Source organism: Peromyscus maniculatus, chromosome 3 (assembly GCF_049852395.1).
Source record: "Peromyscus maniculatus bairdii isolate BWxNUB_F1_BW_parent chromosome 3, HU_Pman_BW_mat_3.1, whole genome shotgun sequence".
Classification (NCBI taxonomy): Eukaryota; Metazoa; Chordata; class Mammalia; order Rodentia; family Cricetidae; genus Peromyscus; species Peromyscus maniculatus.
Window position 1 is genome coordinate 86,167,212 of NC_134854.1, and position 26,446 is coordinate 86,193,657.

Sequence of the window (26,446 nt, forward strand, 5' to 3'; positions counted from 1 at the left end):
CAGCATTCAAAACGATGTTTTTTGTTTTGTTTTGTTTTGTTTTTTAATTCTTCAGCTATATAATGATTTTAAATTGATTTACTTTAAGTATTTAATGTGGTAGTCACATCAGATATGTGAGATATTTGGGGAAATTTGATTCCTTTAATAGTGTAAGTATCTCCTCCTATTCTTGATTATATAAGTTTCGGTAGGAATTGTTTTTTAGAAAGATGTAACATCCAAAGCATAGAAACGTCACATCATGGGAATTAAATCAGTGAAAATTTGTATATGAGGACTTTGCTAGCTAACATAAAGGATAAAGTTGTGAGTTATTTGTTTTGATATATGGAGTGTAAAATAAAAAAAGAAGACAATGACCAAAGAAATTCTGTGCAGGTTATTAGATGACATTCAAAAAGTGCAAGCTGTTTGACTTATAGACAGCTTACTTCTTAAAGTCAGATTAAATATTAATAGGGAGATGATCATAAATTCTAAAGGTTCTGCATCTAAAATCAGTTTCTCCCTAGACATTATTCAGAGAAGGAAGGAAGGAAGTTAGACAGTGATTCTCAGGACAGAGGCTCCTAGTAACAGGAACAACGGATGTTTCAGCACTCCGTATTGAAGTCTCACAATCCTTGGGCAACAGAGTGCCGCGGCCCCCATGACACAGTATCACACACTGGGTGCCTCATGAAACCAAAGTCTACCTCCCCCAAATTTGAAGTCTGGGAAGCCCAACATCTAGGCACCAAGAGGACAAGTTTCATTGTGATGTCTCTTTTCTCTGCTTAAGTCCCACCTTGCCCTGTGTGTTCATGAACTGTCTGGGTGGAGAAAGAGCACAGGCTTTCTGGTGCATTTTCCTAGAAGGCACAAAACCCTTCAGATTAGGGGAACACCCTTCTGACTTCATTTAACCTTGACCATCCCCCACAAGGTTCTGTTTCCCATCTACCACAGTGAGGCTTAGGGACTCATGAACTGTGAAAGAACATTAACATTTGGTCCACAACACTGGTACAGTTTTGAAGTAATAACCCCAATTCCATGACTCCCAACACAGTATGTATAGCCTGTCCCAATATGCCAATTGAGCATATGAATGATGTCTAAAAACAGAGACAAGATTTCATCAGCATACCCTGGGAAGGGGGCCAGACAAAAAGGTCCAGTGACCACAAGTTTATCTTTTGGGTACTTACATGATCATTGGTTTTAAATGCAGAAATATTTAAGTGGGAGACAAGGGGTCTGCATAATTAGGCAGTCCCACTGTAAGTAGGGTCTTCTGGATCACTGGAACCATTTTGATGTTGCAAGGTGATCTAAAGAGCTTCTTGCTCTGCTCATCACTAGAGAGGAGAGATTTGGTTCTCAGGAGAGAATAACTTCTCCAGGGTGCAGCTACCCAATTTATACATCATCTCTCCACATGGTTCCTACTTGCTTAAGGGTAGTTTTTGTTACTTATCTCAAAGGTGTTTATTTATTGATCAGTCCTGCTGCTCCTGGAATCAAAGGTCACCGAAGAGAACAGTGATTCACAGAAAAAGGTTAAGGAGACAAAGAGAGCCAGAGAAGGCCAAGATGGAGTTAGTGAGACCAGAGACCCAAGCCCTTCTTTAGCACCATGTCACTGAGTGCCACTGTTTTAACATCCATGATTAATCAAGTTAGCAAATAAATCCTGTGTTGATGTAGAAGATAAGTTAGTCCCTATGCTTGGGGTAGGGAACATCAATCAAAGAGAAAACTGAGGTCTCTGTCCTACAAGAATCCACAGTATGGTTGAAATATGAGAGATACACATGGAAAAACATGAGTATCAACTACCAATAATAATTAACAATACGGAACACAGGCTACTGACCTTAGGGTCAGTCTAATTGTCCTACAGTAGTGTGGGCTTCAATATTAAATGAACAGTGCTCAGAGGCATCTTTTCAGGGAGGCCAAATGAAACCCAAGAGATGACTTGGGTGGTGGAAGGGAAAAGGGCACTCCTGCCATTTATCTATTTATGCACTGTTTACTAAGGCATAGTATATGCTCAGAGCTGAAAATACAGAATTAATAGTACATGATGCTGCCCTGAAGGAAGTTAGCATCTAAAAGAGGAAAGACAATGCCAACAAGCTCAAGAGCAACTCTAAAGCCCTCAAAGAAGTCGCAAGGCTTGCTTCTGCAGCATTAGCCTGGCCCTTCCCATGTCCACACTCATCCCAGGGAGCTCTCTTCAATTTATCAGTGCCTTCTTCCTTCTGTGTACTTTTTTACACTGATTCCTTGGTCCAAATTCTTCCTTTCTCAACCCACTGCTTCTGCCTGTCCAACTTATTCCTAACTTCTCATCCTAAATGAACCTTTCTCCAGAAGGTTGTCCCCAGCCTGCTCATCCTTCCAAACAAGGTGTGTGACCTCTTACACAGTCCCCTCATTGTGTTGTGCCTTCCAGAGCCCATAATCACACTGCAGTGAAATTACACAGTAGCATAATTGCAGGTTAATGTCCAAGAAAGAATTTTTGTTCTGCTTTCTTATTTTTCCCATTTATAGAATCATCATTTGCATATTCAGAATCATGGTAGGAAGATGGTAGTGATTTTTTCAAATGTCTAAAATGAGAAAGGGTATGCCTAAGGTCTCCTTGAAAAAAGTTTATATTACTGCCTTAACTCTTTCAAAAATCTAAACTCTTTTTATTATAGTTATAACAATGCTAAATGAAACACAAATTATCCAAAATCTAAGGTATAATTTTTGAAGAGTCCAAAGTTGTACTGTTACTGATGTTCTGAAAGCGAACTGAGACTTTTAATCAAGGACAGAGTTCCTACAAGCAGGCCTAGAGCTGGATTTCTTTTCAAGCATACATCAGTAGAGAGCCTCTAACTTGGAAGATGCCATTTGCATCATAAAACAAATCTTCAGTTATCAATCCAGCCTCTCCAATTGTTCTCTGAATAATGAATTCCTTCTATATATTGTCATTCCTCATTTTGGAAGTTCAATATTTGTGCTCATGTTCAGGACAGTTCGTTCTTTCAAAACCTCTTCCTACATTATCCTCTCTATGAGCACTGTGCCTAAGATACACACCACAATCTTTATTGCATATACAGCACACCCTTCCAAATACCCCCTTTTTAAAGTTTGTATGCCAGACTAAAGGATGGGAAAATATTTATAAATCCAGACATAATAAATTTGACTTCATGACACGTTTTCACAGGCATGCTTTTGAAAAATGTGCGTAAAGATTTGGCGATGCCTGTAGAGTCACTCTGAGTAGGGATGATCACTGCCAGTTTCTCACCGCAAAATGAAAGGAATTTCCCCTTTACCCTATAACCCAAATACCACACTGTGCTTAAGGATGTGGCTGACATTTTAAAAGATCACCCAAAGTGTTCTCTTCCCAAATGCAATTATGCCCTCCATCTCAGTGGGAGCCATTGTCTGGGTCTTCTCAGCTCTCTAGCATCTCTCTGTCTAGCTTTCATTATCCTGATTATCTATTCATTTGCCACCCAGCACTCATTTTATGAAAGATCATGTCTGCCATTTCTATAATGAGTGCTTGACTTTTACTGCCAGCATAAACACATAAAATACATAATAATTAAAGTTCACTAGTCACCAAAGTCTTGAGATCTGTCACATTACTAATTTGATTTTTCAAACAATTGCTTGGTAGAGCAAAGCTGCTTTTGCCTCTTTAGGTACTTCAAGACTTGAGGGTGAAGGAGATGTCTGCAAAGCAAGGAGATAACAAATGGGCACTATGTGTTTCAAAGACAAAACTCATCCTCAATCAGATAAAGTATCTATAAGGTATGATGGTTCTCAGAGAGAACAAAGGTTTTCTTGGTAGCTGAATGAAGTATTTTCTCTAAGCAATAACATTAAATAATTAAATAATGTAGTTTTCAGAGCAGCTAAGTGCTATTTAGCAAGCAGCATATTTTTTTATGGAGGATTACACACACACTAAGGGAGGGAAGTCATTGAGATAAATGTGGGTGCTTATAAAACACGAGTTAGAAGCTTCACAATACATTTCCTTAGATTGGATAAGGATATGATATCAGAGCACCTCTTCTGTGGACACACTTCTTTGTTTTGGTAACATTCTTAAAGTTCCCTAAGTGCTTCATGATAATGAATTCAACTGACGTTTACTCTAATCACAAAAGAGATTAATGAACTCATGCGATATTCACGCGGCTCTCTGGGGACATCAAGATGTGTTACTAGAAGTGTAATGTTTGGAAATGGATACAGTGGGATGCGTGTTAGCCAAGGATGCTAACAGGGAAGGTCTCAGTTAATGAAGAAGCAAGAAATAAAAAGGTAGCATCCAATGACAAGGTTCTCTTTCAGAATAATGAAGAGCTTGAGAATGTGCTCAAACAAAACATAGCAACCAGAGGACCTGATTTGGAGGGACAAATAAACCACTGAGCAGTCTTGGCCCTTGGGAAATTTTCTTCGTCCTGAGCTTCAGTCTCCTTAGCTGTAAAATGAGACTATAGTGAGTGACATCAACATTGCCAATATTGCTAGTAAGTATAAGGGTGGTGGAACAATCCAACAGTCAAAACAGTCAATAGATTTCATTCCCCACAAGATTACTTTAAGAAGAAGGTCAAACTAGTGTGGATTTTTTATAACCACAGAACCACTGAGCATGAAGAAGGAGGATCATCATACATTCAAAGCCAACTAGGACTTAAAAGTGACTCTGCCTAAAGATGATGATGATGTTGATAATGATGGTAATGATGGCCATGGTGATAATCAGGGGTAGAACAATGGCACAATGATTGAGATTGATTGCTGTTCTCCTAGAGCAGTAGTCCCTTTGGGGATTGAATGACCACTTCACAGGAGTCGAATATAGATATCCTACATATCAGACATTACATTGTGATTCATAACAGTAGCAAAATTAGAGTAGTGGAGTAGCAACAAAATAATTTTATGGTTGGGGGTCACCACAACATGAGGAACTGTATTAAAGGGTCAGTTGCAGCATTAGGAAGGTTGAGAATCACTGTTCTAGAGGATCTGAGTTCAGTTTCCAGCACCCACATGGTTTAGCTCATGACTGCCTGTAACATCACCTTAAGGGAATCTGATAGCCTCTTCTGACCTCCACATGTACTCACATCCGCATGGGCACACACACACACACACACACACACACACACACACACACACACACACAAATAATAATTTTTTTGTAATTCAAATTAAATATAATATTTTTGATAAGTGATTTATAAATTTGGCAGTATTTTACTTTTAGTGCATTACTTTGGCAATTCCAGATAAAGTTTACCTTCACAAGAAAATGAATGCCTCTGGAAGAGATTAGTTGACATGTGAAGATATTATTAGTTTCTGAATAACGAACTCAGAGTTGACTAAGTTTTTATCAAATTACCTTTTTCTAATCTGAAAGTGAGATGCCGGATTTGAAGCAACACAGGAGATATTTCCTCTGACACAGGATCATGCCTGTAGCTGTAATGGAGGCTGTAACTGATCAGCCTCCTGAGGGACCACTTCAGCTATTGAGCAAGATGCAAGCATGCCATCTTTGGTGTGTGTAGTAATTCTTTACTTCTAACTGCTGCATACTTCTCATCAAACCTGTTTTTAAAACATGTTTATACCTTTTGTTATAAAAGACACCACCTTCTTGCCTTGGTCAGTTCTTACTCATTCTATGTAAATCGTAATCACTCCTCTGGGGTTCTCAGTTGCAGGACAATATCTGACTATACACCTTTGATGTAAAGCTGAAGTTGCTACTGCCTAGAAAATGATTCTGCAGATTTCATCCCAGACAAAGAAGTCCACTTGACCCAAATGTGTAAGGCTGTCACTCTTGGGTCACAGGCAGTTCCAATCTCAGAGTAAATGCAATCACAAAACCAAAGAAACCTGAACCTGTGTAAGGGACTATAGTGCCATCATTTGTATACAGTGAATGTCTTTCTTAATCTGTTCAGAGACAAAATTAACACACATTCTCTCAGTCCTCATTTAAAGATGCAAGCACAGTCACATTAGTGCTTTAATGTACTATCAATGCATATGTAGTACATGTGGCCAAAAGAGCACTGGAATAAAGGTCACAAAGATTATCTCTAAAATAGATACTTTCAAGGATGCAATTTTGGGTGTGGGTAACAGGGTCAGTGAAATGAGCCTTCTTGGCTCTGAGTCTCCCAAACTAAGTCAGTAGCCACAGCCAGCAGAATAGATCAGACTTCTGGGCTGTTCTTACAAATAAAGCACACGTGTTCACAGCTGTCTATGGTGGCATTTACCATGCAAAAACAGGGTTGTTAGGATGACAGAAGCCATGTGTCCTATGCAGTCTAAAATGATGGTGATATGATCTAGAAGATGATACACACTAACTCATTTGGAAGACACGAGAAGCTGTTGGTTCACTTTCACGATCTTAGGCAGCCTTGGTAGACAGGACTGAGGCAGCGTCCTGGAGGTGTTATTTAAAAAGCCAGGCTAAGTGGCAGGAGTTTCTAAAATCACCGTGAAATCTGGTTTTACTGAGATAGTAGATAATGTCAGTAAGCATTCTTGCAGCTGATGTTACTAACCAATCACTAAGAAGCCTTCTGTAAGAGATGATTGGAGGATGCTTGTCTCATAGGAAGTTGATGGAATTTGCTGTCCCGACTCTGATCTTCAAATTCTGGCTGCAGAAATCTGTTTATGGAGCGACTATACTAATTGGCTTAGATCATAATCTTTGAGAAATACTTTTGCGTCTAAGGAAGTTTACCTGGATTTTACAAGACAAAAAGGAAACCTATTGAAATGATTTATTCTCAGAAGTATCTGCATGCCATTAACCCTTTTGACAAAGTCACAGAGAGAAAAATTTCTTGGAAACTCATCAAATTAGCTTTATTTGATGCTGACAGAATTCTACCCTCCCTCATCAGATTTGATATACAAAAGAAAAAATTCCTTACTTAAAATAGTTCTAAATTTCTCAGAAATTACCAGCATTAAACATTATTGAGTCTTCTAAATATCTTTTTTAACAATGCAAACCCCATAAATATGTGCAGATAATTTTTTACATATTTAAAATGGTATATTTTATTCTGACTCTTTCTTGGTTCCAAGTTGCCTCGGTACTTTTGAATTGAAGAGATGTCTGGCAAGTATCATATCATAGAGTTTCTATCTTTATATAGTTGAAATTCTCTTCTATGAAGGTGAGCTAAGAAGCCTGAAGACTTCAGGCATAAGAAAACTAGCCAGAGAAGAGGAAAACTAAACCTACCCAGAAGTTTCCAACAGTGGGCAGAGGTGGGACATGGGCCAGCAGGGGCATCTGTTTGAAAACCACATCCACGGCAGGCAGAAGCTGTACCATCCTGTCTTGTAAGAGATCTGAAGAATGCCCCTTGGGTCCATGGGCTCCACACCAGCAGAGCACACCTCCAATGAGGGGAAGCCATCAAAGCTCCATCTCACTTCCCAGGTCTTCTTTCTCCCTTTTCCCAGCTCATAGCTCTGCCTCTCAGTCCTGTGCTTAGGGACAAGGAGGCACCATGATGGTGTCTGAAGAAGTCAGAGGCTGGATAAAGGCACAGAGGGAGCCTCCCTTTACAACCTTTCAGAACCCAAGGAGCCTCGCTGTGGTGGTTTGAATGAGAATGGTACCCATTGGCTCATATGCTGGAATACTTGATCCCCAATTGGTGAAACTCTTTGGTAAGAATTAGGAGATACGACTTTTTTGGAGGAGGTGAAGCTTTGAGACTTCAAAAGCCCATGCCATTACCAGTTAGCTATCTCTCTGCCTCGTGCTTGAGGATCAAGATGTGAACTCTCAGCCACTGCTCCAGCACCATGACTGCCTGCCTGCTAGATGCACCCCATCCTGATGTTTACAGACTGTAACCTTTTAGAACTGTAGCTCCAAATGGACAGTTTTGGGGTATGTTGCTTTGTTGACCTCAGTGACCTTTTACAAATGTACAGCTTTTGCAGACTTTAGCCTCAGTCACCAATCTCTGTCTAAGGATTGGATCTAGCCCATCGTACCTCACAGACAACGAAGTAAATCCGCAGTCAAGTAACCGGCAGCTTCATTTCCCAAAGCTCTCACAGGGCCAACCTCTACAAATCCAGATGCCATCTTGAAAAAAGAGCAAGGAAGGAAGGCATAGAAGACATCATCTTCTCAACTAGATGGATATCCATCTAGAGACATGTTACATTGTTAGAGCTGATTAAAACTTAAACCACACTATGTTACATTTAGTTTTATTCACCTACTCAGTGGCCACAGGGCTCAGATCAATTAAGCTATGGAAAAACCATGTTTTCTTTGTATACCCAAATTACAGTATGAACAAATTTATAGTCACATTACAATTATATTGTTTTGTTTAAGGGAAGCGTGTAGATGGCCATTCCCTAAAGTTCTTAGTAAACCTCTGAAAAATGAAAGGGCTAGATAGCCATTCTTTCAGTATTGGTGTGGGAATCAATGTGTGTATGACAAGAAATGTGTTGGAAGACAGACCTGAGTTCCAGTCAGTGTGAGTCACCCCCCCCCCCAAAAAAAATCACTTAATCAGGGCAGCAATGAGACTGTGGTGAATGCAGAAAATGTGTGGCCTTCCAGCTCTGTGTTAGTGTACTCCACAGGAGAATGGGGGTGGGGGAGGGGCAATGTCTGTCGCCCTCTGCATTCTAAGAGTCTATGTATCTGAAAAGTGGGAAATCGGATTACCAAAGTCACAGGGACAGCGACACAACTACGCGTATAGCCTGAGAAAGAATTCTTGCGTTCAGTTTAATTTTTTTTTTTTTGAGTGTCTCCAGACCCTTTCTTAGTAGAAGTGACTAAGTAAGCAAGTGTCTTTTTTTTTCTCTCAGATAACCAGGGATATTGCATAACAGTTGACTCCACACGAATTTAGCAAAGGGCCATGATTCCAATGAAACTTGAAAGGAGCCTGCAGCCTGCTCTTCTCAAGACAAAATCTAAGTCCCCTCGGCGGGTGGAGATTGGCACACCCCTTCCAGCAACCTCGCACCTTACAAATAAACTAATTTAGAAATCAATTCCTAGACTAGCTGTTCAAGGTGGTAAGTGATCAATGGGTTAGAGCAGCCTCGCACAGAAATGAAGCTATTATCTTCAAAGTGAGCAAAAGCCTTTTTCCCAGGCCTGCCTGAACGCGCTGAATGCTTTTATTTGAATATGAAAGAAGGACGGTTGGCTTCACAGCCTTCCCTTGGAATTTGCTCATTTGTATCAACAAGGTACTCAGGGTGCCCAGGCTGAGCTAGAAACCTTTTCAGGCTGAATCTTTTTTTGTTTTTTCTGCTCAGTGAAAGTGCAAATGTTTGAATACTAGGAAAAAGAAGGAAATGCAGTGTTCTTATCAGGGAATCACTCGCAAATTCTAAATGAAGAAGAATATGCCAGAACCGGTCCGAAGACCAAGACTAGGCGCACGGACACACGCATACGTGCTGGAGAGCGCGGGAGCGCGCAACACACACACACACACACACACACACACACACACGCGCGCGCGCGCGCTGACAATCATAACCTAACTTTCAAACTGTGCTCCCCTCCCACATCCCAAGCAGTGAGCAAGATGGCAAGATCCATTGTGTGCGTGTGTGATCTCGTTCATTCTCACTACAATGGCCCTCAAAAGAAAATGCGGTTGTCATCTCCCCGACCTTTAAAATGGCAGGATTTTTTCTCACTGCGTTTGAAGAAAAGGTTTGAGCCATCTAATCGTTCATCACAATCTAGTAGCTAATTTTGTGTCTGATAGTTAAGTGCTTAAGGCACAAGTGTCTGCTTCCTGCGTTTCAATCCCGCCCACAGGTAAGCCATAGCTGCCATGCCGCCCTGCCCTGTGTGAGCCAATACTGTCACCATGTGGAACTCCTGCGCATAACAGAAAATCCTGTCATCCCAAAGAGCCGGAGATTTCACTACTGTATCCTGAACTCTCCTCTAGGTGTGCTTTTAAGCTTCACTTACAAGAGTCCCGTGAAAATCTGAAAAGTGAACCTGGATCTTCATTTTAATACAAGAATTCATCTTGTTGGTGTTTAAGGAAGAACATTATATTTTACTAAGCTTACTCCTACTAGTCCTTTAAAAAAAGTTTTTAAATGATTAGGTGCTATGATGAGATTCTTAGGGAACTTCCAGAAGCACTAAATTTCATGGCAAGGTTTTGCAGAACTCCAGGCCTAAATGAAGCTTTCGTTGCCCTACAGTGTTCTAGCCCAAGCTGGACTATCTCCGCAGGACATGGTGTATGTTACTGAGAATTAGCTGGAGTGTGACTGGGGAAGTCTATGGCCCAATCTCTCTGTCTCTGTCTCTCTGTCTCTCTGTCTCTCTGTCTCTCTCTGTCTCTCTCTGTCTCTCTCTCTCTCTCTCTCTCTCTCTCTCTCTCTCTCTTTCTCCCTCTCTCCCTCCCTCTATCCTTCCTTCGCTCCCCCCCCCCATCTGCATGATCCTGAGAGAGACCTCTGTGGCTTTGCAGAGCTTGAGAGGACGTTCCCATTCTTCCCTACCTGTGAACTTCTCTCACTAGCTACGTGAAAGTCAGACTCTGCAGTTAAAGACTTCCGGTCTACTGCTTCTAGCTCCCATTAGAATGGGTGCAATATAATTTATATAACTCAATGCTAGTTTTTATGTGAAAATATTCCTCATATATTAAAAAAAATAAAGAGACAGAATAAGTGAATGAAACACGGAGGTTTCAGCAATGATTAAGGAAAGGGAAGAGGTGGTAACCCGATCCTGGGTGAATGAGAGAATGAAGGCACAGAATAAAGGCAGCAAAAGGACAGCTCTGCCGCCGCTGTGTGCCAGGCTGTTCCGCCTGAATGCATAGTCGTGGTGGAGAATAAATTTTGTGCACGAGGCATGCTTGGCATGGGTCTCCCTTGAAATATTTATTGAATGGATGGATAGATTCATAGAAAATGGAATAAATTATAAAACAGCCTTGGTGATGAGGGGGGGAAAAAGAGTAGGATGTGAGGGCAGGGTTCCCTTAGCAGACGCCATGCTTGGCATATTTGATCAATATCCACTTGTGCAGCAGAGAGAAGGTGAGTGGGCTTTCTAGAGAGGAGACCACATGGTAGTCACCAGTGACAGGCAACTGTGAAGGAAGGTAAGGAATGTGGAAGAAAACTCTCTGGAACACTGATCAGTGTGGTGGTGAAGGCGAGGTGGCTGGGGCTGTGGTTCTGAATCTTCTGTGCCCATGTGCCCACAGAGTCATCCAGCTACAGGTCCTAGATCTCCTGAAAAGGAGACACGCCTCTGCACTGAACATAGGAATACTTTATTTTTTCTTGTCACCATTCCTTGAACAGGACAGCATAACAACTGTTCAGATTGGCTTATGGTATTTACATAATCGGCAGATGAACAGTGTAAGGGATGGTATATAAGTCGCTTTTCTGTTGCTGGGATAAAATACCATGAGCAGAGGATGAGTGAGATTATTTGGCTCATGGTTGCAGAGGGGTAAGAATCCATCATGGCAGTGAGGCGGGCAGCAAGGAGCAGGCCCAGCAGCAGGAGCAGCAAGCTGAGAGCTCACATCCTTAATTGCAAGCACAATGCAGAAAGCTCACCTCCAGTAACATACTTCCTCCAGGAAGGCCATACTTTTTAAATGTCCCCAGCAGATTCTCCAACAGGGGATCAAGTGTTCAAATGCATGTGCCTACTGTGGGGCATTTTCATTCAAAGCACCACAGATGGTGCATGTCAGGGGAGGGAATGTTCTATGTGGCCAGCATGTCATCTTTTGTAAGCAACCTGAGTTTCCTCCAACTTGAGTATTCACTGGAGGATCGTATAAGTGTTCTCCACACACACTGAAGGCAACTGTATTCTTATAGAGCAAACACTGCCGTAACTTCCTTTTTATATTTCATTATATACTCAATTTTAAACAAAATTCTTTCCTCGAAGCTAACTGAAGTTTTCCTGCAGGATATCTAAAGATGCTCTGACTATTTTGTGCCTTTTGATAAGAAAATTCCTAAAGGACATTGTGTTATTTCTATTATGATGCAACGACATTTAAATGGTAATGGTGGACAGACAGGTCAAGCAAGAATCCTCGATGACATAATTATGTATTTGGGTGAGCCGTACCTCTGCTAGCAGTTTCCATAAGTATACGCTTTTGGGGGCTCCTTAAACTAGAGTTCTGTAGAGTATTGACTTTAATGGGGAGCTAAAATGAGGGGAGCAAAATGGAAGCAGTCTGAGGGAGGCTGAGCCACACAGAACAGTAAGGCTTTCTTTGCTACAGGTCTACTTGGACACTTACTAAGCTGACATCATAGAAGTCCCCAAGAGGGTATCACAGTTGATGACCATAGGGCCTTTTCCTTGTGAAGGCCTTGTAGGTGTGTGTGGCTGGTGGAATGCACTCGGGGGAATTCTGAAGATGCAGAGGATGACAATTTACAATCATTTCCATGGCTTCCATGAACGAAGGGAGGCAACCTAGGCAATGCTAGCCCTGGGGTACTGTGGGAGGTGATGGGAATGTGGGGTCAGCCAGCCTCTGTAGCCCCAAGTCACTTCATACTCTTGTCTCAGGTGAGTTGTGGACCTTACCTCCAATGCCCAAGTGTCTTTGTTATTTTGTTATCATCTGGCCATGAAGAAGATTTAACGTAGGAAGGACAGTGGGTGACTTACTCCTAGACTAGCTGAGTTCCTCTCTCTAAGTTTTTAAAATCCTCATCTCCAAAGAAGGTATGGGCCAGGGCCAGAGCACAAATATAGGACCACATACCCAAAGTTGATTCATAAAAAATTATAAATCGAGCTAAAACTGATGGCTATGTCCCACCCTCTTATCTTGACAAACACATGTGACAAATACATCTTGACAACTATCTTTATGATCTCCAGGAGGTTGGGTTCAAGTGACTTATTTGTGAGTAGCTGGGAGGTTTGTAGAGACACCAGACCTCCAGGAGTGCCACTGGATTCCTCCCTCCCGACTCCAGTGCTGGCTGCCAGGGAAGAGTATGCAGCAAGAACAGCGTGCCCTCAAGAGCCAATGCACCCCTGCTCTGTCCCCACTCTTCCCAATCACCACCCTGCAGGTTATTGGTGCCCTTGTAGCTGGCTCTCAGGACAGCCCAGGGAATGAATTGGAATACCCTGGGGATTGTTAAGGGTCTGGACCAGGAACCTCCAGAGCTGCTTTGGCTTTGGGGAACACGGCCCCTGCAGAAACACCAGCAGACGGCAGGTCAGGGGTCTAAGCAGAATTGGGGGGGCTGAGGATGACTCCTCTGTGTGAACCACACTTTGAAAAACTGTGATTTTTGCAGCTCTCTCTGTTTCAAGGAAGTGTTGTTTGAATTTAACCACCTCTGATCTTCCTCCCAGAGAGGTAGGTTACTTTCCCTTTGGCATTAAAAGGAAAAGTACATCAGTTGTGTGAAGAGCTGAAAATGATGTATTTTATCAACATCAAAACTTGTCCCAAGGCCTTCTCCCGCACCATAATAAATAATAGAAGTTTTATTTTCATTGAATTCCTGTGTGTATAGCATATGCTGGGTCATATTGCACCAGTGTGTGGCTAGAAGGCAGCAAAGGGGCTCTTCCAAAAAAACATCGTGGTCCAGAGCTGTGTTCACTGGAGGAAAGGGCAGGGTTGCATCAGTGTCAGACTGCCTCAGAACAGCACCTCGTGAATGTAATTTGAAAAACATACTGCAATGAATGGGGAAGGGGCCACTAGCGTTCCTGTGAGAGCAAAATAGCAAAAGAATGGAGGGAGAGACAGAGGGAAGGAGGGCAAGGTAAAAGAAAACCCCTGGACACACGTGTCACCGGATCAAAGCATCCATGATTTTGGCTTGGCAGTGCTCTACCTACAAACTGCTCTAGCGAGCTAGACCGATCATCTTTAGATGGGAAGTCATGATCGTTCAGGTTGTGGACAAGGCAGTCACCCTGGCTACAGTCACATGTACTGTGTTCTCCACCCCCAGGATCCTGGAGCTGCAGCAGAGTGGAGACATGGACATTCTCAAGCACAAGTGGTGGCCTAAGAATGGCCAGTGTGACCTGTACTCCTCGGTAGATGCAAAGCAGAAGGGAGGAGCCCTGGACATCAAGAGCCTGGCAGGCGTGTTCTGCATTCTGGCCGCGGGGATCGTGCTCTCCTGTCTCATAGCGGTGCTGGAGACGTGGTGGAGCCGGAGGAAGGGCTCGCGGGTCCCATCCAAAGAGGTACTTGAACTTGGGCCCCAACTAGAGCTGCCGGATATCCGGTGGCTGTATTTCCGGGGAGGAAAGGGTAACATTAGCAATTGCTTTTTCTGCCTTCTTTGAAGATTCAAAATAGGCATGTGGCGAGCCAACACCAGTTTCCATTTAGGACACTCGGGGTAAATAAAGAGCAAGGGTCCGTGAGGCCGACAGTGTCATGTTCTGTATAGCAGGCTCTGAAATTCTGAGTCTCAGGCTACCTACTAATGATCCTGCAAGGCTGTGGTTCCCTTGACCCAGTTCACAAAGATGCTTAATAGTTTCTTTCAGTTCCTAAAGTTGTAGATAAACTTGTGTTTTAAAGACTAGGCCTAAAAGACCCTGGCATGATGCTTTCTCTTCACCATTAGTCACGATGCCCTATCTATGTGTGAAGATCTGAAGAAATGACTGTGTGTCTGGGGCTCTCCCATGAGCCCAACTGTGCCAAATTCACATTGGGAAATCATTCTGAATTCTGCTTACCTCACTGACTATGCCACCAGCTTAACAGCAGGGCCATGTTCAAGTTTGTATAGCTATCTGTCTGTGAGAATGGTTGCAGAATTATGCATAGTGCCTCAGTGAAAGCAGCATGTGAGGTATATCCAAAACCAGAGAAAACATTAAAAACAACAATACTTGGCTCGTTGATCTTAAAAGAGTTGATGTGAAAAGCAGCAACTTGAGTTTATTCAGTGGTTTGATTTGAGGGGCAGTTTCAACAAGAGTTTTAAACTTTCTGCCCAGCACTTGGCTGGCTGATGCCCAAGGAAGTCCACAGAGGATTGGCTTTGATGTACAAATAAAAAATGATCTCTCATTTGTATATGCATGTCTGCGCGGCAGTGTTTGTCTTTCGAACATCCTTATCTACATAGTCTAAGGATCCTTGTAGCTCCTTAGATGCAAAGTAGATCAGTACCGTTCATAAAAACAGCTTCGCTTTCCTTGCTTCTTACCTGTGCGAGTGATCATACACAATCCCATTCCTTGGAGACCGAATTAAAAGCTAATCAGGTTTACTGCCATGCCGTCTTTGTAGAGTAAGTAAGCATTGGTATCTCTGCTGACATCAACCCAAAGCAAAAGGCCACATTAATGCAGATGGTAGCTGAGACTCGATGTTCTGCAAACCCTGGAAATTAAGGGCTCCTGGGCTTCTATTTTTGAATTACTATAGAAGATATTAAATGTTTGCATTGTTATAGCTGTTGATGGATGTCTAGATTACAGTTGCCTTGGGAACCATAAAAATTATACATCTCAACCTTCTGAAGTCTCGGTGATAATGCTGCATTAATGGATTTTTTTTTATTGGATTTTAAATGAGAGAGGAGAAGGGAAAGCAGGGCTGTGCATCCTGGCAGGGTTCGCTGCAGAGTACTACATGCGTGGCGGGAAAACACATACCCTGTTCTAACTTCCTACAGCCATTCCGGGTTCTGTGAACAGATATTTTCTCCTCTTATGATTAATGAACATTTTTATAACCTCAAAAATTTAGTTTATTGACCTTGGCTCTAAATAAGTCTGATCACAAAGAAAATTTTATTTCTTCTCAAGTCTATTTTTTTCAACCCTGAAGGGTTTGTGCATAGGATTTCTCTCTAAAACTCTGAGGCTTTACTGCCTTTTAAAATAAATAAATAGGACTTCCTACAAACACATCCACTTAACATAAAACTGACCCTCAGTGAAAGATGTTTATTCACATGCCCTGACTTGAAGGAATCTGTTAAACGCCACTCTGACCTCACAGTTGCCAGACGCAGGTGCTGGGCATCGCATGTCCCTGTCAAGGAGAAGTCTCTCTTGTGCTGACTCTTTCTAAAAATCATCATAGCCCTGGGCTGCAAGAAACAACACTTTAATAGTCATTGACACATTAGCACGAAGAAACCCATATCTCTTTCATCTAAGAACAGAAAGTTGAGGCTAGTCCTAAGCAATAGAAAAGATCAAAAAATCCATTTGGAATGAGACTCAAAAAGAGGAAGCATGTACCGAGAAGGGGTGGCAGGGGTTGAGAGAAGCCACCCGAATCAGACCCTCTGTTCGCGTCCCTGCCTGAGCCTGTCCTGCGTCTTTGTAGCTGCATGTGACATATGTTCATTTTAAAGCTCCGGCTGCAAAGAAAGTATTTATTATAGATACTTTATCTCAAAGCCCTGTCAGGATTCCCAGAAACGAGCTCAATGCCTGGCTCATGCTAGGGGCCAAGTCAATGTCTGTTAAGCGAATATGCCCCAAAGTTCAGTTAATTACATGTTTGCTGAACAACTTTTTTTTTTTTAATCCATGCAAGCTAGTACTGATGAGAACCTTATTTTCTTTTTCTTCATCTCCAGGATGACAAGGAAATTGACCTGGAGCACCTTCATAGACGTGTAAATAGCTTGTGCACAGATGACGACAGCCCCCATAAACAGTTTTCCACCTCGTCAATTGACTTGACCCCTCTGGACATTGACACTTTGCCAACACGACAAGCCCTGGAGCAGATCAGTGATTTCAGAAACACTCACATCACCACCACCACCTTCATCCCAGAACAGATCCAGACTCTTAGCCGCACACTCTCAGCGAAGGCTGCCTCTGGTTTTGCTTTCGGCAGTGTGCCGGAGCACCGAACTGGCCCTTTTAGGCACAGGGCCCCTAATGGGGGCTTTTTCAGGAGTCCTATCAAAACAATGTCATCTATTCCTTATCAGCCTACTCCCACCCTGGGGCTCAATCTGGGCAATGACCCTGACCGAGGCACGTCCATATGAGCAGCAGACAGCTCGGCCTATTCTAGGACTCCCCCAAAGGAGCAACTGTAATGTGGGACTAACATGGATGTGACGTTTTATTTAAAAGAAATCAGGATAATTAGTAACAATTCTAGTTCTTTTTCCTCACACCCCTTCCCTGACCTATTGCTTTTCTCTCTCTCTCTCTTTCTCCTTCTATCTATCACCCTCCATTTTTTTCATTACTCAACTTGTTCCCCAAGAATATAGTATTCTAGGATCCTATTAGTCTGCTTTTCATACACTGTACTTCAAGTATAGAGAGTGAGCACTGGGTCGCTGAGAGCACTGGCAGGGTTGACTTTGCATACAGGGCTCCCATGTACCGTTCCTCTGTTTTGAAACTATAATTGCAATAACTTCAGTCTTTCTCCATCTTCAGCTGCATCCATAGAATTCTCCACTGTTGTCAAGCGTCCTTTAACTGTGGACCAAAGGCAACCCCTGCAGTGTCTGTGAAACGATTTGAAGACCATTCAGGCCACACACTATGAGAATGCAGTTTTGTAGGATTACAAAAAGCCATGAATCTGCCAGTCAAGACTATACAGTTAAAAACCCCCTTGCACTGTAGCAGTGCATGCCACCTTCATGTGATTGTACAATATTCCAACTTTTTCTTATGTACAGTAAACTTTACCATATGGCAAAGGCCTTTATTGTGTTAAATAACTTAGTATTTCATATATACATATATATGCACCTATATAATGTGTATATATATATAAATGCAGCCATTGCTATTGCAATTCATTTAATAAAGCTTTAGTTTAAAAACCAAGCATTGTGTACAGGAGCTATGGCAGCGCAGGAGGCCTTTCCCGTTGGAAAGGCGGGTTGCTTTAATGTCATTCTGACCTGCGTTGTTTGCCAAGAGACTATTTTATAATTTTGTTATTAAAACATCCAGGGTGATTTCATCTTTGTTCCTAGATGTACTCATTTGAATAGGTTTTGCATTCATTACTCAGCAGTGTATAAAGCTAACCTTGATAATTTTACCTTTTGTTAATTATCTAAATGGGAAATGCCATTAGCTGAAACCCCCCACACAGCATACAGAGCGGAGTTTAACCATAGATCATTGTAGGTTCAAAATCCTCTTCCGAAGCTGCAAGCCAATCCACGTAACCGTAGCTAGGGAGGAAGGGAAGCCCCCCAGAAGTGTCAATGTGGCCTTATTTGTGTCATACATCACCCTACAGCAAACGTAACAACTATACTGGGCTCTCTCATCCGAACCCCCTTCCTACCCGCTTCTACTTGGAGGTGTTCTGTTTTTTTTTTCAAAATCAGTGCCAAGTGTGTCAGCAGGGGCGACAAGCAAAAATCAGTGCCTCTTTGTGCACAATCCTCTAAAAGTAGCATTCTTATCTGTTAGAAACATAGAATGAGCTTCATCTGTAATCCTTAAACTCGACGTGGTAAGTAGAAAGCAGGGATTCACCCTGTGTTTTCAGGCAGCCGTATGCTTACTTTACTCTCATTCGTTCTGTGGCTAGGATTGCTAGAGGATCCAGCCTATGTGGTTTGCTTTAGGAGCAGTTAAGAGGTATATTCTTACGGTGTATTCTATTTTGATCTAATTCTGTTCTGGGGAGCATCTTGTACTGTCACTGTTTTTGTACTAAATCTCTAAATATTGTCTACTGTGTCAGGCAGAAAACTTTCTTATCATGAGAAACCACTTTGTTTCCAGGGTGACGCGTCCCGCAGTGCATGCACACCTTGTTCCCCTGTGACATTCATGTTCTCATTTCCAACTCTGATTTTCAAACAGAAAAGTCTTTACAGCTATATAGGGGCACACCAGATGCTGCAGTGACTTCAGCTACCAACAAACTGTTAACCATGTACAACACTGGAAATAGGCTGATTTTGATGTATTGCCTATTCTACAAGAACACAAAACACTTTGGAGGCCTCAGTTATGAGTGGCAGAGCTTTCTGTGTATAATTTGTCTACATAATTTGTCTAATAAAAACGTTTTCTAAACTTGCTCTCATACTATTGAAGTCTTAACTATAAAAGTAAAAGATGCTGATCTCACCGATCTGTCTGAACTTCTCGAAAACACTGACATTATTGAAGTGTAGAACGACTCTAACTAGTCAGACACCAAAGGGAGTGTCTCTCTAAAAACCGTGCTTAAAGATGCCCTAAGCCAATCAACAACTGCTAATCTGCTATTCAACACTATTTGAACGAACAATATATTTGTTTTTCTTTGTGGATGTTTCTGTCGGCAGTTTTGGGGGGAAATTTGTCCTGTTTAATGAAAATAGTGCAGCCGCAATAGCAAGATAAGCATTTGTAACATCCAAAAAATGGGGGAAGAGAATTACGGGTAATTATTAAACTTTGGGCTTATTACAAATTGCTTGGCTGTTAGAGAAGTAATCACCATGCCAAATCTTTTAATTTGGAAATTCATTTAGACTCAGAAATTATTTCTATAACACTATTATTTCTACACTTGAACACTATTAAATTCCTCTAATATTTAACTCAGTGGATATATGATAGCTACAAAATATGATTTAGATTAAAAAAATCTCTATTCTAAAATTCCACCAAAAATACTTTTTAAATGTGGGAAGCAGGAGAAACTTTAGAGATATAGACTATGTCCCTCAATTTTTGACTATGAGATCACAGCATTCTAAAAAGCTGTTAACTGCCCAAATGTTTGATAGTCTAAGATTTCAAACTGGTATGGAATTTCAGCTTTGGGATGTGGGCTTTGCCATGCCTCCATCACATTCACCCAAGTACTCTGTGGCTGTGGGTACAGAGATGAGGCAGAAACACAGGTACTTCCTCCTCCCCCAGCCCCAAAGTGCAAGCCACAGGCCTCTGGCATCCTAGCCTGACTTGTATGGGTTTTGCATAACCTTCTGAGCCCGCAAGGTCTGAATCGCTTCTCTGTCTAGTGTCAGTTCCTTCATTCGGAGTTTGCCCTGGTTTCTGCCCTTTAGATCAAACTTGCTATTTCACTACAAATCCTTTATACCCAAGTGACTTCATGGTACTCAAATGTCCAGTTTCTTCTACTGAGTCAGCAAGTGTTCTACATTTGATGACCATTCAGCCACACAAAGAAAATTGTGAGGCTTCTTTTCTATTGTATCAACCTACAGGCAACTTATTCTTTTCTTAGTTGTGGGATTTTTTTTTTGTCTCCTTTATTTTTGGATTAGGAACACCAGAAAAGATAAACTGTTAAAAAATAGACTTTTCGAAAAAATAGACTTTGATTTATTAATTAAAAAGAAAAAATGAAAAGACTGACTCACCAACCAAACTTTCCAGTTCTATTATTCTAGCTGAATAGCAAGTTATTGCTATTTTATAGTCAGAATTTTTTGGTGGAATGCATTTTGAATTATGAATACGCTAAGTAAGGTGGGGCGAAGAGCTTACATGCCAGGAGGCACATAAATTGCAATGGGATTGCTAAAATTTGAGTCCTTTTATTCCTTAAATCCTGTAGCCAGACTAAGCCTTTTGACCAGATACTATTTAATGGCCAAGAATGATGGCCATGATTACCATCTTAAGACATTAGTAGATTTCCTTTCAATAACCACTTTATCAGAGTACATATGAGCTCCCTTAGGTGGAAGCAAGTTCTCTATCAGTAAAAGAAATAAGTAATTAAAGCCATCACTGATTAGACTTAATAAGTTCCATTCAGTTCTATTAGTACGCACAGGCAACCTGTTGTGTAAATGCTGTAGTGCTCGGTGGTTAAATATAGATAGATGAAGCTATGCTTGTTAGTGATTCTGAATATGTATTGTCACCAGCCTTTGTCTTCTCTCCATACTGAAATTCAGGATACCTAGGCCACTGCACAGCCTTTCTGAGACGACAGAATGTGTCACCCCCAATCCAGTTCAGCCCCTTTGGGATCTGTGCAGCCCGGCCTAACAGAGTAATCCATTTCAATTTTTCCTGAAGGCCAACTATGTCTGTCTTCTGAGGTTCAGACCACACACACACACACACACACAATAAAGCTTTGGACATTTTCCAAGATGCTGATTTTCAGAAATGTGAATATTAAGCCTGGAATGAACTGTCTAATGTTCTATTCTTACCGATACCTGTCTACCACTGTCCATGTCAGAATGATCCAGACCACACAATTCCTGTCTGTCCCTGCAGCTCTATTCAGCTGGGATAATTAGAGCTTTACAATGTTTTAAGCACTTTGCTTCAGAGACCAAACAATTTTAATCAGAATCTTCTTCACACTGCAACTTCACCTCCAGATGACTTTCCTGCCGTAGGACACACAGGACACAGTGTTCCACAAGGTGTCTACTACACTAGCAGCCTCCCACCCTGACTGTCGTTCAGAGATGACAGACCCTGTGGTTTTGTCCCATCGTGTGGAGCTGCACAGATAGGTTCTGCCCACCACAAGGACAGACACAGGTGAAAGGAACTCTATCTTTCATATGAATTCCCCAAGCACCTATTTTTTTCAGTAGTTATCATTTGCACTGTTACCAGTCAGTTGATGGCAAAGCAAAGAACATTCAAATTTGAGGCCTCCCTTCATATCTGAAGTCTGACTCACATTTAGAACTGGTACCTCATTTTTAACTAATTTTGGACATTTTGTGGAATTTCTTCAGGGTGGGGAAGAGAAAATGGGTAGGGTTAACAGCACCATGTTGCCACTGCTCACTCTGTGCTGTCCACATAGATGATTCCACTCAATCAGAAACAGAAGCCCCTGGCCTGTTTTTGAAGAAACCACGCAGATTCCCACTTGGAATTACCAGTATATTTCAAAGGGCTGAAAATATCCATGATGCAATTAGAAAATCAAATTTTTTCAAGACAACATCAATTCTCATTCATTTAAAACTAATTAAGCTTTCAGAGCAGCTGCATTAGAAAAAGAAACAGATGTCACAAATCAAAACTGTCAGCACTAGAGAAGAGATTAAAAAATATTGCTTTTAATAAATATTTTGCCTGTCACAGATTTGAAATAGTACAAGTAGAAGGCAGATGTTAATTTTCAAATTGTTATATTTTTAATTGGCACTACTGAAAAAAAGTGGCTACTGTACTGACTATGTTTAATTTTTAAAAATCAGACATCAATGTTTTTTAAACACAACAGATACACACTTTAAAGATGATATATAACTTCTCTGAAGTTAAAAAAGTAAACAAATTTCATCTTATCTTTTTGTTATACAAAAAAGATTCAAGAACAGGCCTTGCAGATATATGGGATGTGTGTGTGTGTGTGTGTGTGTGTGTGTGTGTGTGTGTGTGTGTGTAATAAGATTCAATGTGCAAGAATTTAACTTATTTGGAATTTTCAGAGTTGCAACTAATTTTTTTTAGAATCTATATAAGCCTTGAAGTAGGTACATACATTTCTGAGAGTTATTCAATTCTTTTGCAGAATTAAAGTTGACTTTGAAATGAAGTTTGGAGCTTGATTGCTATCTGCTTTAAAGAATTAAGTGTATGTTTGTTGTCAGAAATAAAAACGCGCTGGGATTAATTTGAAAACAGAGGTTACACGTTTGACACATCTCTCTTGTCATCTTCAGGCCAGAAATGGCTAATGAATAATGAATATCTCCAAGGATCTTTCGGTTACTATTATTAAAAAGCTTCGATCATCAGTCATATGAGAAGTTACAGTTAATAACATATCTCCTTGAAACTATAGACACTAAACTCCCAACACAGAAAGGTCTCACCATACAGTGAGAGTAGTGCTTCTTTCCAAATCAACACACCCCAGGGACAAACAACTAAGCACCTAATAAGGCACACAGACAGACCCCACACTCAGCTCTACCAAGTGTGGGCCCAAGCCAAGCATTCCCAAGCTCAGCCCCTTCAGCCTTCTTCCTGGAAACATCATGCAAAAGACCGTTCATAAATGCAGAGACCCATGAGAAAGCATACTCACACATTATACTCCCAAGTGTTTGATGACGTGTCCAGCAGTTCAATTACAATCAGTATTTTAACTAATTCTCTCAAGTTCAACATCACTAAATGAAGTTTGTAAATGTTACTCTATATAGCAAAGATTTCTGTATGTCTGTTTAAACTGTATTACATATGCTTAAGCACTAGTGATACTTCAGGCATCTAGGATAGTGGAGACGAACAACCTTCTAGAATCAGTTTAGAAGCAAGCGCCTACCACCAGCATGCATCCTTAGCAGGTTCCCCTAGCAGTATGCTGACCACACTCCTTAGGCAACAGATCCCCTCATTTCTCAGGCAGGCGGCACCCCTGGTTGGAAGTCCTCCCTACATACTCTGATTTCTCAGAGAGCTTCCAAAGTTGGCAAGTGAAAAAAGGAAACATTGGAAACGTTAAATGAAAACACATGGCATAAATAACATCCGTGGATATGAATACACATTCTGTCGGGACACAGAATAAATTTAATCTTCAGACGAATAAGGCAGAAAAATATTCTCTGAGAAGAATAAGAGAAGAATCTAGGCTGTGTGGCTGGGATGTTTTCCTGAGTAAGAGGGAATTTAATGTAGTAGGGCAATGTGGAAAAGGCTCAGAAAACACGTTCACAGTGGTGGGTACAGGGCAATAAAGGCATGGAGAGAGAGGAAAGAAACCTGGGGGAACAGTGGTAGACCATCCTATGTAGAGTCTGAAACATGCCTGGGGCAGTCAACAGTACAGCATGGCTAGGATACAGAAAGCTAAGGCCAGGCTTGGGAATTCCACCAATTACATTCACACATCAGCCCTATATTCAAAGTATCTTCAGGGGTCATTCTGTGGAAGATGCTGTTTTCATACAAAAGCACACCAGTAGAACGGCAGGGCAAAGCACACCATTTATCCCAGAAATTCCTGTCCCCAAGGACCTTACAACAGAAGAAGACAGATGAATAAGCAAAATAGACATGTAAAGGTAAATGCAGCAGATAAAACTAAAACACAAGATCCAGGAGCAGGAAGGCCAAGGTGGAATGGGGACATACCATTCTGAAGAATGGAGCAAGGGGACGTCCTAATGAGAAGGTTGTATTCGAGGGCAATGTAAAGGGAGTGAGGAAGTAAGGCATGTTTTTATTCAGGGAAAGAATATTCTCAACTTCTGGGATATACAGTGCAGATGCTCTGAGGTTACAGTGTGGAGGGTAAGCTTAGAATACAGTAAGACAGTCAATACAACCAGACCAGAGTGAGTTATGGGGACAGAAATGGTGTGGATAAAGAATAGTTCAGAGAAGCATGCATCCCACGTGACAAGGCATGGTGGGATACTCTGGGAATGTAGACTCTTATTCCGGAGGGTTCGGTCAAAGCCTGGTGCTCCTTCAACAGGTCAGGTACCAGGTGAAAGCAATATTGCTGACATGCTCCCACCCTCTCCTGCCACTGTTTTAAGTAGAGTGTTTCAAGAGTACAGGACAGTGGGACAGTGGCTGACCATTTAGGTTTCTGTCCCTGAATGGCCAGAGAGTCTGCAGCCTGGCTAATGTTCACAGAGGCTCACAGCTGTAAGATGCATAGAAACTTCCAACGGGAGACCTGAAGACTTGTGGCCAAACGGGAAACACCAAGAACTGTATATTCTAAGGAGACTGCTTTAGAAAGGCTAAACCCATAGCACCTCACCCAGTGGAAGGGAAAGGGACCAGGTAAGAGCCTGCTTCAGGGCAATGAGATGGCTCCATGGGTAACTCGCCAGCAGCACAAGCTGGCAGCCAAGCTCAAACCCCTGAGCCTGCAACAAGTTGGGAGGAGAGCATTGACTCACACAGCTATCCTCTGACCGCCACATAAACTCTTGGCATGCATGTAACATACCAAGCATACATCACACACACACACACACACACACACACACACACACACACACACACACAAATTTTAAAAGGAACTGAATTTTTGAAGACTCATTCAGTAGTTGTATGAGCTAAACGTCTTAGTCAAAGGAGGAAGGAAGGGAGAGATGGTAGATATGTTTGTGAGGAGGAACCACAGGTATCTAAAAAATTAACATGAAGGGGGAAAAGTCAAAGATGAATCCAGATGCAAAAAGATAAAAATCATTGAGCAAAAGAGCAAAAAGATTACTTTCCCTTCCCTTCACCGGAGATCTCTGAGAGAAAAGCACAGTTTGGAGAACACCTATTATTCACTATGAGCATGAGAAGTGTGTTTGTAACTGGTGGTAGGTGCCTATGAGTCTGAGTGTTACAGAGATCATTTTCTGAAGGCTTTTTTCAGCATCTATGAGCACAGTTGAGGTGAGGCCCACTAGGCTTCATTCAGCGCTGTTCCGATCATATCCCTTCATATAATGAACTTCCTCCTGAGATTTCCTCCACCCTCAGGAAACACATTGCTGTGACCAACTCCACAGGGCAGGGAACTTTCAAATTCCATCACCTGGTAGGCTTTTCCTCTTTACATGTGGTCTTTGCCCTGTGCTGAACAGTGTTCACATCTGTTTCTTCGAAATGCTGCAGAATGAGACTCATCCTTAATCCCCACCAATTATTTACAACACTTTCCAATTGGTGAAGACTCTGAGCTGGCCAAACTGTCCTGTGACATAATGACAAGAACCCATAGTTATGAGTGAGACTTGAAACGGATCCAGAATCTCCAGTGTCCTTAATGAGAGAAATAAATAAAGCAGGTCTCCTTGACAGGGTGGTGGCACACACACAGGAGCAGGTGAATCTCTATGACTTAGAAGCCAGCCTGGTCTCCATAGAAAGTTCCAGGACAGCCAGGAATGCATAGAGAAACCCTGCCTCAAAAAAAACAAAATGAAAAACAAACAAAAAAGCAGACCTTCTTACATGAGCCTCACTAGAATCATGAAGCAGCCAAACCTAAATTCAACCTGAAGCTGTTTACAACTACAGACTTGTCTTCTAAGAGAAGTGAATTGAGGTTAGCACAGTTACAAACGCCTGCCATGCACAAGTCAGCATACATACACTATGCAAACCAAATGGCTTTGACAGTAACCACGTCTGGTTCAATGAAATTGCTGTATGCTTTGAGACCCAAGTCTATTTCAACTTGAGAGTTCAGAAAGAATGTGCTTATGCAGTCAAGAACACTCCAAGAGATGAAAAGATCGCTCTGATCTACTATCACAGCTGACTCGCTGGCAGCTGAAGAAGGGAGCACTCACAAGTGGGGAGCACTCACGAAGAAGGTGCCATCAAAACCACTGCTGGGATTTCACTCAGAATTGCACTTGCTAACATTACCACCTGTCAACATTGAAGCCATAGTGATGGATCCCTTTAAGGAAGTCA

General features: G+C 41.8%; 1 protein-coding gene across 2 annotated transcripts in view; it reads left to right on the forward strand.

Moving 5' to 3' along the window:
• Positions 1-26,446, forward strand: part of Grid2 (glutamate ionotropic receptor delta type subunit 2) — a 1,417,491-nt gene that overhangs the window by 1,364,147 nt on the left and 26,898 nt on the right. The window contains exons 15-16 of one of the 2 annotated variants that reach the window (XM_042273418.2): positions 14,083-14,323; positions 16,693-19,143. In XM_042273418.2, the coding sequence (XP_042129352.1) occupies positions 14,083-14,323; positions 16,693-17,115 (664 nt within the window). In that variant the 3' untranslated portion in view covers positions 17,116-19,143. Of the gene's footprint in view, positions 1-14,082; positions 14,324-16,692; positions 19,144-26,446 lie in introns of those variants that run through there. The other variant, XM_042273420.2, reaches the window with a different exon arrangement.